Source organism: Vitis vinifera, chromosome 10, assembly GCF_030704535.1.
Source record: "Vitis vinifera cultivar Pinot Noir 40024 chromosome 10, ASM3070453v1".
Lineage (NCBI taxonomy): Eukaryota > Viridiplantae > Streptophyta > Magnoliopsida > Vitales > Vitaceae > Vitis > Vitis vinifera.
The window spans coordinates 7149632-7167821 of NC_081814.1; the positions used below are offsets into that span (position 1 = coordinate 7149632).

At 32.1% G+C, this 18190-nt stretch overlaps 2 protein-coding genes across 2 annotated transcripts in view; one reads left to right on the forward strand and one right to left on the reverse strand.

Annotated features, from left to right (window-relative positions):
- LOC104880483 (uncharacterized) lies at positions 1–1884 on the reverse strand. The gene has a single exon (XM_010657184.3). The coding sequence runs from the start codon at positions 1882–1884 to the stop codon at positions 1–3; it is 1884 nt and encodes a 627-aa protein (XP_010655486.1).
- Positions 1885–8109: 6225 nt separating this feature from the next.
- Positions 8110–18190, forward strand: part of LOC100257193 (probable pre-mRNA-splicing factor ATP-dependent RNA helicase DEAH9) — a 32235-nt gene continuing 22154 nt past the window's right edge. Inside the window, exons 1-9 of the mRNA XM_010657185.3 lie at positions 8110–8318; positions 8415–8559; positions 9243–9317; positions 11275–11364; positions 11594–11673; positions 13238–13307; positions 13419–13504; positions 14801–14867; positions 15035–15130. Of these exons, the coding sequence (XP_010655487.1) occupies positions 8218–8318; positions 8415–8559; positions 9243–9317; positions 11275–11364; positions 11594–11673; positions 13238–13307; positions 13419–13504; positions 14801–14867; positions 15035–15130 (810 nt within the window). The 5' untranslated portion in view covers positions 8110–8217. The remainder of the gene's footprint in view (positions 8319–8414; positions 8560–9242; positions 9318–11274; positions 11365–11593; positions 11674–13237; positions 13308–13418; positions 13505–14800; positions 14868–15034; positions 15131–18190) is intronic.

Consider the following 18190-nt stretch of genomic DNA (forward strand, 5'->3'; position numbering starts at 1 on the left):
CTATGAGGCCTGGTTTCCCAATTCAGCATTACTAAGAACAACACCTCCAGTCCTCACAACATCCCTGTAAAGTGGTTCCTCGGGCTGTGGACAACATTCTCTATACTCGGAAAATAGTCTCTGAGTTTTCTTCAAAGCACTCTTATAACCATCCACCAGATTCCTCATAAAATGAAGTTCACGTGTAAGATGATATACTTCCACTTCTCTTTTGTGATTGTCTTCATGCTTTGTTCTTTCTAAGTGTTTGATCATGCTTTCCTGCTGCTCCAATGTTTTGAGTAAGACTTGCTCATTAGTTTTAGCAGTTCTGCACGCCTGCTCTCTAGCAACATATGCCATTCTAGCTTTATCCATCCAAGTCTGTATCTGTTTCATACAAAAATCAAAATCCTGTAAATTTGGGTCTGAAGAATCATCATTTCTCATTCTCTTATTGTGGTAATTGAGACAGAGATGATCAATCCCATCCCCATGCTCAAACTGCCTCTTCAATGAATTATTAAACATAAACAGGTTACCAACATTCGCACAGGTATCAGTCCTTGATGCAATAGGTTCCTCAGTAGAGTGGTCAGGAATATATATAGGTGGATTACAATGTAAATTTTTTGTCGCAATAAATTTTTTGTCCCAATTTCCAGAAGCAAACCCCTCAATCGGACCACATTTCATGGAAATATCATAATTTTCTTTCCCCACTTCTGCTTTCCTTTCGGACTGAAAACCCATTCTGCAGATTTCATTTCGATTGCACTGCTGCAAAGAATGCTCTCCAGAACCAGTCCTTCCATTGAAAGGCCAATATTCAGGTTCCACTTCCTTGCATTCCTGAAGATTCATAACATCCACACCCCCAACCTCTCCACTTTCGATCTTTCCCAACTCCAACTGCAAACCATTGTTTTGATCCTCCAGTCCTCCAATGTTATCATCAACGTTAAAAGCATCATGGTCGTTATCACTATACCTATCACCATTATCATCGCTGTCACCATCATCATCATCATCCAATCTGATCATCTTCACATCAACCACATCCTGTTCATCATCATCATCATCATCCAATTGGATCGCCTTGGCATAATCCATACCCTGTTCCCCCTTCCCATTACCTTCCACCATAGCCCTTTCCTCAAAGAACCCTGGCCTCTGAAACTCGATCAAACAATGCAAATGTGAAGCATAATAACAATTTCCCGCCTCCCGCACCTGCAATAATTCCCTATTCACCATAAACCACATTAACCCAGCCCAATCCACCTCATGTAACTTCCCTTCTCTGATAAACCCCATCCACTCCAAAACTTCCTCTGGCATCATCCACGCATCCTCATGTAAAAGAATCCAATTCATCACAAACTCCTCAACAAACCCAATCGATTCCAAATCCCTAACTTCCAGTGGAGTATCAATCTCAACCTGCCGTACCGGTAATTTCAGTGCACCGGCAATAGCCATGCGGCTAATCTCAATTGAAATCCTATCCACTGTGCTAAAACCAGCCTTAGGATCGAAATTCAACGCCAATTGTTGGAGAAGATCGGCTCGGAGTTCAAAATCATAATCAAGATGAATAAAATCCCATAACCCTAAATGCTTCAAAAAAAATTCATGTTTCTGAAAATCTAATGTTTTAACAGGACGAAAAGGAATCGGGTTGAAGAATGCGCCGAAAACCTTAAGCTTCGTCCCCAGAGCCGGAGTCGCTGGCTCCCATTCATTCTGGAGTTTCTGAGTTTGATTGGGAAAAGCAGTCCCACCGAGCGCAGAGAGTTGAGAGGGTGTCGGAGAGAGAGCCGCACCATCGGATCCGAGGTGATCGAGCTCGAGGTCTAAAAAAACATCATTGTTGTGGGGATGTTGGTCTTCTTCTTTCGGCATGTTTGGGTTTAGGAAGCTTTCTCAGTAATGGGAATGCTGAGAGGGAGTGTGATTTGAATATTTTGCAGCTTCCGCTTCGTCTTATACGGCAAGATGAGACATTATTGAATGCCCACGTTACACAAGGCGATTCTTTCTGACATCCCAAATCTGCCTTTTGTCTTTTACTAATCAATCATAAAGGTCTGTTTGGACATTTGTTACGCGCTCTATGGATATTGCGGTAGTTAAATGAGCGACGATTGAATGCAAAAAACCTCTACATTTCATACATACTAATCAAATTTTTAACACATCAATTCACTTACTTATCATATAAGTAGGTGTCACCTGGTAAAAAATGCTATGAATAATATTGTTACTTTAAAGATTAATACATGATTGCACCTTGGTTCATGAATTGAAGTGTCGCGTTCCATTTCATCAATTCTAGTTTTTGAGTGATGCATATGGACTTTCTTTATGAATTATGATAGGTTTATATCACCGGTCAAACTTGGAGTTGAAAATCATCAAGACACCGGGAATTATTAAACGATTAAGGATTCAGTTTACCCTAAAAAATCGATATAAGTGATAATACAAATAAGTGTAATGATTTACAAAAAAGATAATGACTCTTTCCAAGCAATATAGAGTGGACTTTATAGAATGATAGGTTGAAACTTTTTATTTATTTAATTATAAAAAGATTTGAGATAAGATGCTCAAGCATTCAAATTTAACATTCAAGTACACTTACCCAACATTCGAACATTCAAAACCCAAGGTTCCAAAATTTTCAATTGGTAAAGGTTTTTTTTTCATATTTTATAAATGGTTTTGGAAAATCAATATTGAGGAATAGTCTAAGTCCACTAGACTTCATCCCTATATATATTATAGGGTTATTTGGTTATATGGGTTAAAATAACTCTCATATTTGCAAATATAACTCATCCTTAAAAAGGCAAAAAAAATTGACTCGATTGAGATAAAAATACCCTTCATTTTTCTCTCCAATATAGATTTCCCTTTCCCTCTATTTTTATAGTAGATTAGGTTTTTATTTGGTCGATGGTTGCTCTTTTTCTTTGTTTTCCTATAGAGGACAAGTCTAAATTCTCACCATTATTTCATTTATTCTTCATTCTTGGTCACAAAAAAATGTAAGCAACCAATAATTTCTTTTTTTATATTATCATTTTATTTCTTTTTGTTTCCTGAAAATTCAAAACCTCACTTCACCATTGTAGGTAAAAAATGGAGACTTCATTGTTAGTTATGAAAAAGTGAAAAAATCATTCAAAAGAAGTTGAAAAGATTTATCCATATGACAAAGTTAAATGATGGTAAGCAATTAATCACATGCATGAAACTTTATTATGGTTTTAGTATTGCTCATATGATTAATACCCATTCTAGTTATATATTGTTCATTTGGATCTTTGATTTGTGGGAAGTGTTGCATTGTTGCATTGAACAACAAATTTTACCATTTGTTAGGTTTAAGTTGAGTTTATGTGTTTTTATTCAAAGCAAAAGTCTATTTTTATATAATTATATTGGAAATTGAGATTGAATTGTTGACATATTATTATGTAGTGAGTTATTTAATAAAAATATAAATATATGTTTAAAGATTCATTACATAGTCTATAGTTGAAACTTAATAAAAGTATATCCTATGTTGTACTATTTCATTTTTAACATAATGGTTTGAAATATTTATTTCTACAGTCATTGATGAAGTAGGAATAATGCTTTTGAAATAAAGTGAATGTAAAGACATTATGGTGAAGAAGAATATATCATATCATGAATTAATGAAAGTTGCGTATTGCATTCTTCAACTAGATCTAGTTAAGTTGTGTATGACATTTCGTAAGACATCTGTTGTAGAGTTGTGTTACCACCAAATAGTCGACGACCAGAAGAAAGACCAAGAAATGAAAGAATTTGTTCAAGTGGAGAGGTTAAGCGCACACGATATTGTGATAGATGTGATAATTATGGGCATAATTGAAAAACATGCAAATGACCAATCTTATTACATCTTAGAGATGAACATAGTTATGTCAATATTGTTGAAAGCAATATTAGCATCCAAGAATTCTCCTTACAACCAGTTCATTAGTCACTTTAATAATGTTACCATAGAATTTGTTTTTTGGGGATGATTTAACTATGTATCTACATTTTTTTTTTTTTTTTTTTGTATAGGGTCATGAAGGAATTTGTGAGCTTATTTTTTTTTGTATATGCTTCAAGCAATTTTTTTTGAATGATGGATTGAAATTTTAAGTTAATGTTTTAATTTTATCATATAAATTAATTGGTTAAGTTTAATTATGGTTAAGTTGACAGTCATTGCATTAACATAAACTTAACTATTATTGAGTTGCATTAACAAATAACTTAACCACAGTTAAGTTCACAGTCAAAACTTTCACTTGAACTTAATAGTGGTTGAGTTACATTAACAAAGAATTTAACAACTTAACTACAGTTAAGTTAATAGTCAGAATTTTCACCTAAACTTAACAATGGTTGAATTATATTAACAAAAAACTTAATCATAGTTAAGTTCACAATCATAGCTTTTGCTTTTTCCGTTTGCAATTAGGAATTTTGCTTTTTCACCACCATTTTTAACCTTTTTCTCTTTTCACTCTTCAATGAATTCATTGTTTTCATTGTACTTGAAGATACAATATGAAATAACTTGACAAAAAAGATGAGAGGATAAGAGGATAGACGAGATGATAAAATGAGATGAGATCATTTTTCCAAGTATTAGGAATGAAATGGAAGATAAGAGGATAAACGAGAATTTTTCTAAGGCATTTGAAGGAAAGATGAGTTTTTTGTTCTATGCACCAAAGGAATAGAATGAAATAGAAAAAGAAGATGAAAAATAAGGAGTTGTTTTGTAAATGAAGCAGAATAGAAGATGAGTTTTCCGTTCTACGCACCAAAAGAAAATAATGAAGTAGAAGAAGATGATGATTTTTTTTATTTTTTTTTCAGTTTCTGAAAGAAAATATGAGGATTCGTTCTGTAAAATGTTAAATGAAGTAAAAGATAAGAAGTTGTAAGTGTTAGAAGAAAATAAAAAGGACATTTTTGTCTCAATCAACATTTTTTTTTCTTTTTCTTTTTTGATCGGTGGATTAAATTTGCAAATATGGAGGTTATTTTGACCCATTTAACCAAATAACCCCATATTATACCTAAAAATTCAAGTTTCTCTTGATGTACACATAACTTAAAATGTCATTAGCCCTTTGGAAACACAAATTCTCAAAATCAATGACTCATATTCGCATCCCCTCAAGATGTTGAGAAGTCCACTAAGGAGTATGGTGGCATTTTGTTTTAGACGTTAAATAAAATGTAAATTATAGAATGTAAGTCTTTAGGATAGCAACCTTTAGGTAAATTTAAATACCTTTTAATTGAAATAGTGAATTATAACTTCACAATCTCTTTCCTTGTAATTTTTATAACCAAAAGTTTTTGGCAAGCTTTATGGGTAGTTTTTCACATAAATCATAATCTTTATGTGTGATTAGAATTCTCTATTAATTTGACTATTTATCTTATTAAACAAATTCTTAGAAATAAAAATTGATAAATTTTGAGCTATATTAGAAAGGACCATCTATTTGCCCCCTTTAAGTAGTTTTATAACTTAGATCTCAAACTTACAATTTCTTTTCTAGAAATATCATGTGAATTTCTAAGTTATTATTAAATTCAACCTCACAGTCATCCCATTAGAAGCTTAACTCAAACCTTTGCTCATTCCATTTTTCATCTTCCTCGTCCTTGGTCTTTATTCCTATCTCTTAGTTTGTATTTTTTTTTCCTTTTATTTTCATTTTTCAAATAAGATGTGGTGGAAGGAGGAAAAAGATAAGAGAAAGTGCAAAAAGGGAGAAGAGTTAGTATTAGGGTTTGGGTGGACATATATGAGATTGAAGATGAAGACGTTATAAAAATTAGCATGTTTTAAAAATAAACAACATAAATGACAAAAACATTTTAAGTATAGAAATTAGGAGAGTGTCCCACTAGGTGAAAGATTCGAACCTTCAAGGCTTGGATTAGGATTACCACGAATCCATTATATTTCTTATTCATGCTTTGATTTAACTATATATAACTAATATATAATCATTATATCAATCATATCACTGGTTAAATATATATAAATATGTTTAATTTTATAAATAAATATACTTGGTCTATATATCAATAAAAAAAAGGTGTTGTGAAACTAAGGAGGTGTTTGGTAAAACTTATTATTTATTACTTGATAACTTAAGTTGACTTTAAATTAAATTATATTTAATTTATTAATTTAAAATTTATTACTTAATTCTTATTTTAAGTATAAACGATGTTTGATAAAATTAGCTTAAAATTTATTTTTAAATTATTAAATTGATATATTTACCCTCATAAATTATAATTAGGGTAAAGTAGGTTGAGTACCAATGGAGATCGTGAAGTAACAAAAAAAATCGGAGAGGTAATTAGGGCAAATAAGGATAAAAAGATAAAATGAAGATGTGAATTTAAGAATAAGTTAATTATTTTTATTTATTATTTAAAGTTGTTTTTTTACTTTAAGTTATCTCATTAAATTATTTTACCAAACATACTTAATATATTTTATGACTTAAATTAAGTTATTAAATCACTTTAAGTTATTAAGTTGGTTTACCAAATACCTACTAAATGTACATTTAACATTAATTTGAAATTATTAATAATTTTAGATACAAATTTATAATATGATTTGAATATAAATCAAATTACAAAAAAAAAAATTGTACTTAGAGTTTTCCATTTGTTTTGTGATTAATTGCAATTGCGTATTTTATAAATAACATTGAAAATAAGATGTAAAAAAGTAGAAATAATAATAAAATTGTGAGGACTACCAATCTTTTGGGTACTACATGATAATCCTTCAAGGAGTTGGATGTGATTTATTTAACATCTATCATTGATGACTCATAGAATACAAATTTATATTTAATTACAAAAATTATATTTTAGAGTTTTGTATATTGTTTCGTAAGTGCTTATGATTTATGAGTATGTATTTTATAAATGACATTGAAAATGAGATGCAAAAAGGTGAAAATAATAATCAAATTGTGCAAACAATTAATCTCGTGGATTCATATGATAATCCATCGAGTAGTTGGGATGATATTCATATAGCATCCATATTCATAGAAAGGAACCCATCATATGTAAATTCTAAGTTTTAAGAATTTTAATTAGGAGGGTGTCATGAGTAAAGGATTGAAATCTTAAAAATGTTGGAAAAAAAAATCTTCATTATGTTTAATCACTAACCTATTGTGTTTCTTAGTCGTGATTATGATATTAACTATATATAACAACGATATTAATCAGACCTTGATTCAAAATTGAATAAATATTTTTAATTTGTTAAAAAAATTATGACTTATTGATATATCGATTAAAGAAGCATCCTAAGAAAGTAAAAATATGTATCCATTGGTAATTTTAACTTGTAAGTTGTTATATATGCAAATATATAATATGATATATATTTATATTAAATGATTCATCCATCATCCTCATACATCTTGACGATTTTTTTGTTTTACTAGAGGAAAAGGAAATTTGTAGTAACAAATATCGGAGGCAAAGTAGATGAAGTTCATAAGTAATTTCTAATTGAAAATAAGTTAAGACAAAATTGTGAATACGAAATGGATAATTCATTCCATTGAAGAAAGATTAAGAAAAATGATTGAAAAGATTAAAAAAAATAAAATTAGGATAATTTTGCTTCAAATTGGTATTCTATATTTCATTTTCATCATTTAATATTATTTCTTAATTTTAATCAAGAATATTTATTTTGTTAATTAAGATGACTTTTTTTTTTAAAAAAATAATTTCATAATGGATTTTTTATTTAATATTGTTTAGTAATTTTGATTATTGATAATTAAGGTTAATTAAATTTAATTTATTTAATAAAAATTCATTGAAAATTTATTTTTATTTCATATTTAGATCTTTTATTATTTGATTGATTGATGTCAAAATTATTTGGGAATTTATTTAATAATAATTTTTAATAAAAATAAATAAATTTATTTTGAAAATAAATAGGAGTAGACTATTAAAATTCTTCCAGCAAGGGAGAAAAATAATTATAAATTAAATATTTATAAATTACTCAACAAGGGAACCATTTTTTGAAAAATAATTTTTGCAAAAGCAGGCTGCGAACAAGTGCTTTGTGGTGAGACTGTGAGAGTCTACAATCGGAGAGGTGGAACCAAAATCGTTGATGAAATGAGTCAGTTCTGGAAACCAGGATCGGAGAAGCCTCGCCTCCTCGACGACGAGGAAGGCGGAGTTCTCTTCTACTCCGCTTCTGCTTCTTCCTCCTCTGGGTACTCTTCTTCTTCCTTTCATATTTTTTTCTTTTCAATTTCTATTATTCTGCAAATTTTTCTATATGATTATCGTAATTCTTGTTTGGGTAACAGATTTGGGTATTCGAACATCGAGAAGCAGAGGCAGAGGCTTCCAGTCTACAAGTACCGAACCGCTATTCTCTATTTAGTGGAGACTCACGCCACCACCATTATTGTTGGAGAGACTGGTAGTGGAAAAACCACCCAGATTCCGCAGGTTCTTTTTCTGTTTCATTTCTTGAATTTTTTTTTTAAAACCCTTCTATCGTTCTTTCCCCTCCTGGTAACTTGTTACCGAGAAAAGTTAAGGCAAGTATTTCGATACAAGATGAAAAAAATTCACTCAACCAGGTGTAATGCAGCTATTTAGCTTAGCTGGGGTGAGGTTTTCATTTTTGTGGAGATAACTTAAAATTTGAGAATTGAAACTTTCTTTGCCATTTTTGACCTGACTTGGTTTTATCATATACCCAAATGGAGGGAAACTGTACAGTCATACCCTCAATTGGATCTCATGTTCCCCTTTGTAATTGAGACAATGTTTAAAGTTATTCTTTTTGCAGCATCTTCATACTTTATTTGAAATGTTTCTATTTTGTGTTTCACTTTGCATTGAAACAAGTCGATAATCTTTATTTTGATTACATTTGAAATGAGTTTTGTTTATTGCAGATTTAATGGCCATTCTTTAGTTTTTGGGAACTGAAAACCGTTAATTTGTGCTGTCCAATATTATAGAAAGCAGATAGCATGACTTAATTTCTAACGGAATGGCCTTGCTAGCCTTAATCCCACTTGGTTTTGGAGTTAATCTTTCCATACAGAATTCAATTTTGAAAATCACTGAATGGATTAAATTTGGACAATATTAAATCTTTTTATCTTCTGATGATACTACAGTACCTCAAAGAAGCAGGTTGGGCAGATGGTGGCCGTGTAATAGCTTGCACCCAACCAAGACGTCTTGCTGTCCAGGTGTTTTATCAATCCTCGCCTACTTCTTCAAATGCTAGTTTTTGCAAATTAAAATTTCTTGTTTCAGTGTGTTTTTTTGGGCCCTTTTGCCTTCCCATTCTATCACCAGTTGTACAAGGGTTGTTGTGCCAAAGTTCTTTAGTTCTCTGGAATGTAGATATACACTTGGAGACATCCTGGGCCTTTTATTCTTTTGCTATATTTTTTATATTCTCTATTTTGATCTTTTATTATAAAAAAAACTTCAGTAATCCTATGAAGAAGGAATGCAAAAAATGAATGTTTGTAAATTATGGGATTTGCAAAGTTTAATCATTGATCTGTGAAATTTAATTCTGGAACAGAAATTTACACTTCCTTTTCCTCATCCTGTCAGTTTCTTTTCTTTGTTGCCTTTATTTATTCAAACAAGAATGTTTGTCAAAGTAGATGTTGTGTAAGGCCATAGTTGTTAAAACTTCTGATACACAATATAATATATATTTTTTTCATGAAAATCGATAAATATTGCCATCCATATCTTATGATTCTTATCTTTAGTGTATCTTAAAATACATGTGTTGAGATTTGATATGATACTCAATACAAAGATGCATAGATCTTTAATTTTATTTTTTTTTTCCATAATTTTTAAGAAAAATTCAAATTTAATTTTTTTTCTTAAAAGAATTATTATACTACTTGCTTGTAACATTTGGTGAGGTTAGAAATCGATCATAAAAGGGAGAAAGAGGTAAAATAATCCTACATGAAAAACTACATTATTGTTATCGAAGGTTATAGTGGAACTTAGGTAAATTTATTCTTACAATGAATATCAAAGAATTTTCATTTGAATGATTTGAATGTTGACATCGAAAATAATGGTGATTGATGAATAAGAACTTTTATTTACTATTTCAGTGCATGTTTGGATTCACTTCCTATTTTCTATTTTTAAATATAGAATGTAGTTATAACTTCTATGTAAAAAGTAGAAACTCTTATACAAAATAGTACAAGCTTACCTTATGTCCTTAAAAATCACTTTAAAAAGTTATAAAATTTAAGGTGGTAAAATTTTTTTAATACCTCAATTTTTTTGAACAATTTCTAAAACCTATTATTTTTTTAAGGTAAGTCGTAAAGAGTTCTTTCATTTTACATAGGAGTTATTATTATTTTCTATTTTTGAAAATAGGAAACAAGAAACACATTTAAGTGACATCTTAGTTTTTCATTTTTTGGTGAGGAAGGAATAATGAAACATGAAAAGTTGGAACTTTGGAAATAACACATAAAGACATATATATCAACAACACATATAGACATATGCCTGGTTAGATTTTGGAAGTAAAAAACATACCTAAAAATTTAAAACAATTTATTTTTGTGGATTTTGTGATAAATCTTTACATTAAATTCATATTTTCCTAAGTTCAACTTTTCAATACTCTAGTATTCAATGTTTTTATATGATAGGATGCATCTTTCATGAAATTGGTTATACTACTCTATGTTACTTGCTTTTGATATATATTTATGTCCATGTATGCATATTTTTTCTATTTATTTTTCACTATATAAAAAATTTATGATATACGATTTGATGGAATACGATGCATGAAAGAAGTGAATAGAAAAATGATACATGATACATTTTATGAGTTAACAACTATGTCTAAAACCTTGGTTGATTTTAACATCATTGACAATAGAATAATTTTGAAGATTAGGTGGTTTATCATCCAGATATTTTGTAAAGCCATAGATTAAGTTGGTATATAATATTTGTAATATAAAACGTCTAAAAGTGGCTCAAGTGATGAGAAATTGCATGTGGGATTGTATTTGTCTTTTGTAGTCCTTCATCATTGGTGTTCCTCTTATGATTGAAAATGATCAAGACTTCAATTGCCCTAGAACTATTTCATTATAATAGACTGCTCACAAATTTTAGCATCATTGTGATGTACAGGCCGTTGCTTCAAGGGTGGCTGAGGAGATGGGTGTCAAGCTAGGGGAGGAAGTTGGCTATACAATTCGATTTGAAGATCTTAGTAAAACAGTAAGATCTCTTCCTTTGTTGCCAAGTTCTCAACCATTTATTTTTTTGTAATCGGATTATCTTTTATTGCCTTTAAAGGCAAATGCACATGGAAAAATGCTGCCTCCCTTATTATTATAGCGGTTTATTATTTGAAAGTTCTCATTCAGTAGATATAGAGTTTGTGTTAAGTATCATTACTGTTTGTTGTGCTTGTAATGCCGGTAGTTTTTCCTTTTTGGTGGCACAGGGTGTAACGATGGTAAAATTTCTCACAGATGGGGTGTTACTAAGGGAAATGATGGATGATCCCCTTTTAACAAAGTATAGGTACTAGCTATGTTTCAAAAAATTTCTTTAGTGTCTTCTATTTTTCGAAGCATACCTTTGATCCTTTTTAACATTCATTTACTTTTGTTCTGTCTAAATTTTTTCTATCTGAAATTGATGTTAAATATTTATATGCTTCTTTGTGGTGCATGATGTACTTGCATGTGCATTGATCTTTGACATGTAAGAGACTGACAGAAAAAATGGTATGCTAAGAAAATACTTTGACCAATATTCACGTCTATTGTCTAGCTCCTATTGTGACCTCTTATTTGGGTTTTCTGCATTTTCTTCTTGGCCCTCCTTGGAGATTGGTTCTTACTTTTGGCTCCAGCTAGAAGCCGAAGCTGAAGCTAAAACCATGATTTTCGAGGCAATATCAATATTTGAGAGCTATATTAAACAGGAAACAGTTTCCTTCATAACCCAAAACAGAGCCTCCATAAAAAAGCAATGCTGTACTAGCTTCCCTTTTGAACTTTTTTTTTTTCATGCCACAAGCGCTATTAGTAAAGTTTATCTGAACCCATATAGAAACTCTGATTGAGCTCAAAAATGAATTTTGGCTTTGAAAAAGTCAACCCAAACAGCTTCTTCTTCTTCTTCATGCATGGGAGATGTTGTTCTGGGTACCAGCTCCAGTTTAATAGTTGATTATGTTTTAACCTTGCTGTAACCTTTAGGCATGCTGCCCTTGTTACATCAGTTATTTCATTTTAATTGTGAGTTACATCATTACACTTGATTATTGAGTACTTTGGAGGTATCATATTGTGGCATATTTTCAGTGTCGATGATAAAGTAAAATCATGAAGTGGTTAATCTTTGAGTAGATGTTTTAGGTTAAACTAGGTTAGAGTTGATATTCTAAACAATTTTTGATGGAACAAAATGGAAAACAAAATATTGCATTTCAGTGGTATGGCATTTTAGTAAAAGCTTTCCTGTGGAATGACCTGTGGCTTCCCACTCCCCCCATAACAACTATAAACTCAATGAAGAACAAAAGGGTGGCTGTGGAATAAAAATAAAATAAAATGCTAAAAAGGTATTGTTTGGAATGATAAAAGCATCAGTTAAAACAGTAGAACTCAAAGGAAACTAAGTGGAGAGAAAAGATGGAATCTAAAATGCCTATTAAAAAATTGAATTTAATAATGAAAATATCCTCCTGCTCCATGCAATGGCAAGCCACTGGGAGAGTAAAAAAATTGTTGGAGGACCTAGGCTTCAGAACAAGGAAGCTCTAGTATCTTCTCTGTGAGAAGGAAGATTGAATAATTGTGCTATCAAAAGGAAGACAAAAAAATCCAGAAAATGATTAACATAAAAAGTTTGAGTGTCCAGCTTTGGCCCAAGTTTGGAAGCTTAGACAAATTAGGATTCATACTTGCCCTATGAATTGTCAGTATATTTGTGACTTGAAAACCATGATCTGCAATCCCTGAACAACTTGTTCAAGATGTTGAGAAATCCTTTACATGTTTTTAACTGAATATCTATACTTGGAAGAATAACTTTTTGTTTTTTTGTGCGGAAATTTTTTGTTCTGGTGACTTGTCAGTGTCATAATGGTAGATGAGGCTCATGAAAGGTCCCTGTCAACGGACATCTTATTAGGTCTCCTGAAAAAGGTATTCTTTTGCTTAATGAAAATCAATCTCTGATAATTTTAAGAAAGAAACAATTTGGTTCTTTGTTATGCGGTTTATTCTTTCTCCTGCAACTATTTATTGGGATTCCAGATCCAACGGCGTCGACCTGAGCTGCGTCTGATAATCTCTTCAGCTACAATTGAAGCAAAATCAATGTCCACTTTCTTCCAGACCAGGTTTTTCTTCTTTGTTTGGTTACTGTTGCTGTATTGTATCTAGCAAACCATTTTACTGTGGAGTTTTGGTGTTGCTGCTTGGGTTCCTCTATATTTCCTAAATTATTTCACTTTCTCCCTTTAGATATTGCTATTTATTCTTTATATTAGTAAACTCTGTTTCCTGTGGTACCCATTTGAGGTGTTATCCTCTGTTGCATATATAAATATTGTATTACTTGAAGTACCTTTCTGTGTTTAACAACAGCGCTCCTTAAGTGCTCAACTTTATATCTTGATATTTTATTTATTTGTACACTCACCCTGTCCATGGGAACTTATGATCATGTGGGTTTTGTCTGAATTAGGAAGGCGAGGCTAAAAATGCATGATTCACTGGCAGAATCTGTGTAAGAGAATACATACATTGAGAGTGTTGGCTAATAGCCGTTAATATATACATACAAAATTCTTTGAAGCAGTTACCAAGCAAACAAATCAAAAAATTGGAAATGTTATACTTTGATTTGGTGCCATCAAAGTAAAGTTTTTACATAAAAAATGGATTGGAAATGGTGGGATCTAGTGGACAAAGAACAATAGAAGATATAGGAAGAACAACAGGAGAAACATTGTCTAGTCTGATTTCTGATTCTGGTATTAAGCAGAAGGATGAGTAGGGGCTTTTTCCACGACTGGGCTGCTTCATTGTGTTAAACTCTGGCTTGGTTTCAAAAAGATCTTGTGCATCGCTTTTGGGGCATTTTCAGATTTGGAGAGTTGTGCCATGTGTAATGTCCCTCTCTGGTTGGAGGTTCCTGTCTTTTTCATGTTAGTGGTTGACAAATAAGTGAGGGAAAAGATCATAACCAAATGCAAGTTCCATTTCTGGGTTCTCAGAGGGGTAATGGCTAAAAATAAGTGAATAGAAGAAGCATGGGAACATATTCTAAATTGTTAATCCATATGGAGAGTAGGTATGATCTTCATTACAAATGAATCCCCACAGCTGGGTGTTTGACTGCTTAGAAGACTACATGATCTATTCAAGTAGCAATTCTTGGGACATGGGAGTGGAGAGGGGAATCCTGAAGCTGTATTGTTGGGGATCATTCTGATCAAGTCATGTTAGAGCTGCTATTAGATGGTGGTGATGGATTTTTTTCCCACCAAACTAATTTACTCATTTCTTATCATCTTGCCATATGAATCAATTGGACGTTCGGTTAGTTGAAAAGTTGAACATTGTTGACTATTTTCCAGAAGTTTCTCCAGTTCAATATGAACTCATAATTTTTGTAACTTTGTAATTAGCAGAAAGCGTCGAGGTCTGGAAGGTGAGGAGTCAGGACCAAGGACAGATCCTGCCATTCTATCGGTTGAGGTATGTGTTACCTGGAATATTTGATACTCTCTCTCTAAGTTGGTCACTTATTTTCTTTTTAGTTATTTTATCTTAATTTTTTTTAATCTTAATTTTCCTTTTCTGAGGTTATAATTTCATCATGGATATGGCAAAATTGAGGTATTGGACATCTGCTTATGATTCAGGGTAGAGGATTTAATGTGCAAATTCATCATATTGAGGAGCCTGTCCCAGACTATCTTCAAGCTGCTGTTTCAACTGTTTTGTCAATTCATGAACAGGTATCATAAGGTTACAAACCTGAAGCGACGCTAAACCAGAGAAATCTATAATGTTTTGTTTTGTTTATTTATTTATTTATTTTTGTTTTTTTGTTTTTTTTTAAATATCATAAAGAAGATCCTTATATTAGTTTATTGAGAAGGAAGGATGATTTTTCAATTTGCAATATAGCTTTATAGCAAAGTTGAAGAAAATGCAGGAACTCTTGATGTTAATAAGACTAATGTGTTATTCCCTTTTCCCCCCAAAAAAAGAACTAATATTTTATTTTTCTTTTCGGTTGGGTTTCTTCTTTGGACCTCTTTCACAGGGAATAGCAACATCAGGTGATATAAGAACTGGGAGTGAGTTGTTTTCTGCTTGTTACTCTAGAGAGTAGAAATAACAAAATAAACCCCTATTCTATAATGGCAACAAGTCTCTTAACTTCCAACTGAAGTTAAATTTTGTGATAATAATGTGTTAACACCAAGTAAATGGACTTGTGCAGGACTACCATTATATGCAGATTATTATGTAGATATGGAACTTCTGAAAAACACATTCCAACTGTTAAGTAAGAGAGTTGTAGCTTCATATTCAGAAACTATTTTTTGTCATTTACAGTGTAAGCATTGCTTATCAGAAAAAGAAGAAAAAACTCATATTTACTTTCCATAAATTCACCTCTGAACTCTGAAGTCACCGATACAGTGTCACAGTGGCAATTTTGTAACTTCATCCTTAGTACTTTGACTTGATCAAAGACTTCCAACTCAAGATTTGAATCTTTTTCCAGTTTAGTGAAGGCTTATCAGAATAAATTTCAGATTGGTTGTTTAATCTTTTATCATGTCTTGACCATGTGTATGATGCTAGCTTACTGATGAGCATCAGTTAACAAAGGTTATAATCGCACTTCAGGAGTCCTAATGAAAACTTTGTTGTATCTAATTTAGTGAATTAAGGAGGATACTGGCAAGAGTAAGTTTTCTAGTCCAAATTGAGATGGAATGAGTCCAAGAGCAGCAATTTTTAGGTTATTCATCCTTCTCTCGGGGAGATAGGGAACCTTTCCCGACAAGTATGGTGTGGAGCATATGGGCACCAACGAAGGTTGGTTTCTTTGCTTGTGAAGCGCCTTGAGGTAGAAGTCTAACTCTTGACTAGCTCAAAAGGAAAGGGTGAACTTTGTTGAATAGTTGTTATTTATGCAAAGGTAAGGAGGGAATGACAGATCATTTACTTCTGCATTGTTCCAAAGCAAGTATGTTGTGATAGCGGATTTTTTCTCTTCAGAGTGGTTGGGTGATGTGCTCTTCGGTTAGATGAAACCTTTTGGGTTGACATAACTCTTTCATGGGGAAGAAACAAAAAAAAGCTTGGAAGGCCACTCCCTTGGGCTTGTTTTAGGCTCTTTGGAAGGAAAGGACTATAAGGTCTTTTAATGATTTTGAGCAGTCCAACCAAGCAATCAAATCCAATTTTATGTGTACTGTTGTGAATTGGGCTAGCGAGTACATAAAGAACCACATTGTGACTATGATAGATTTTGTGGATTGGCTGAGTTTAAAGTAAGGAGAGGAGGCTTTATTTATTTTTATTGTTTTTGCATTCTTGCCTACATTGGGAGTTTAATGTATGCTTAGTGTGTACCATGTTGCGCCTCCTCTTAGGTGCTTTTAATATATTTTCTCATTTGCCTATGAAAAAAGGAGATTAAGTTTTCTAGTTCCGGTACCTTTTCATTCTAATGATATCTGCATTCTTTTGCATTACTGTTATATGTTTGTTTTATTTTACATTCTTATCATCTCCTCAAGTTCTTGGGCTTTTTCTTGTTTCCCAACCCTTTTTGGTTTTAGCACTTTGCTACCCATATTATGCATTATGATGAATAGTAGTTCTTCTTGAAAATAATATCAAACTGAATGGGGAGAGAGAAGAAAGTTAGAAGACAAGGAGAATGATGATATACAAGTATATTTTCCAATGATAAGAATGTACAGGAAAAGAGACGACAAAATAGGATCATGAGTCAATTATAATTACAACTATTAATTATAGGATTATAATACTCTTAACACCCTCTCATAAACTCATGATGTAACGATCTGAAGCATCAAGAGTTGTCAAGAAGGAACTAGAAGTGTATAATGGTTTGGGACTTCCTGAAGAAATCTTAAATGCTTAAAGAAGAGGCAAATGCCATTGAAAATGGTCCCAAACTTGAAATGGTGTTGAGCAAAGCGACAATCAAATTTATGTGCTTGGTATGGTCATGGAAAACAGAGTTGTGAGCTATATGAACACCGCTTTTATTACTGCAGTGCATGGGAGTAGGAGCAGAAAGTGAAATCCTAAATCTAGGTTAACTCCCAGAAAGTGAAATCATAAATCTGCAAGTATGCATTGTAGCTAAACTAGTGCAGTTGTAGTGGTGGCTATAACTAGATACTCGACTTTGGCTGTGGACCAGACAACAATTTTTTGTTTTTTTCTTTTCTAAGAAATAAGTGAGTTTCCAAGAAAACATAGAACCCAGTAGTGGACTTGCGCTTTATAGCATCTCTTGCCCAATCAATATTAAAAAAATGTGTATAAGTGAAAAGCAGAGGAGAACAACAAGCTCTGATGTAAAGTTCCCTGAAGGTATCACAAAATACAAAGCCCTATAATCCAATTAACAATAGTATGCGAAGAGACAAATTGACTGACAATGTGGATTGCATAGGCAATCCTAGGTCAAGTAAAAATAAAATACACTAAAACTACCTACAAGAACCCGATATAAAGGAGGGCCAGCTAAAGGAGCACCATCTGTGGAAGAATAATGCATATCAAGTTCTAGAGGAGTCTCAACTGTTCAAAAATTAGTCTACTTGGTCTTTTGAATAACATCAGCTGCATATTTGGATTGGGAAATAGGATAGCCCTGTGGAGAATAAGTTACTTAAATCTCTAAAAAATAGCAAAGGGGTCCAAGATCCTTCATCTCAAATTGCTTTTGTAACTGGGATGCTGAACTTAATCAAGTGGACACCAATAGACATGGAATTATTTGTCCAAGTGATAATCTT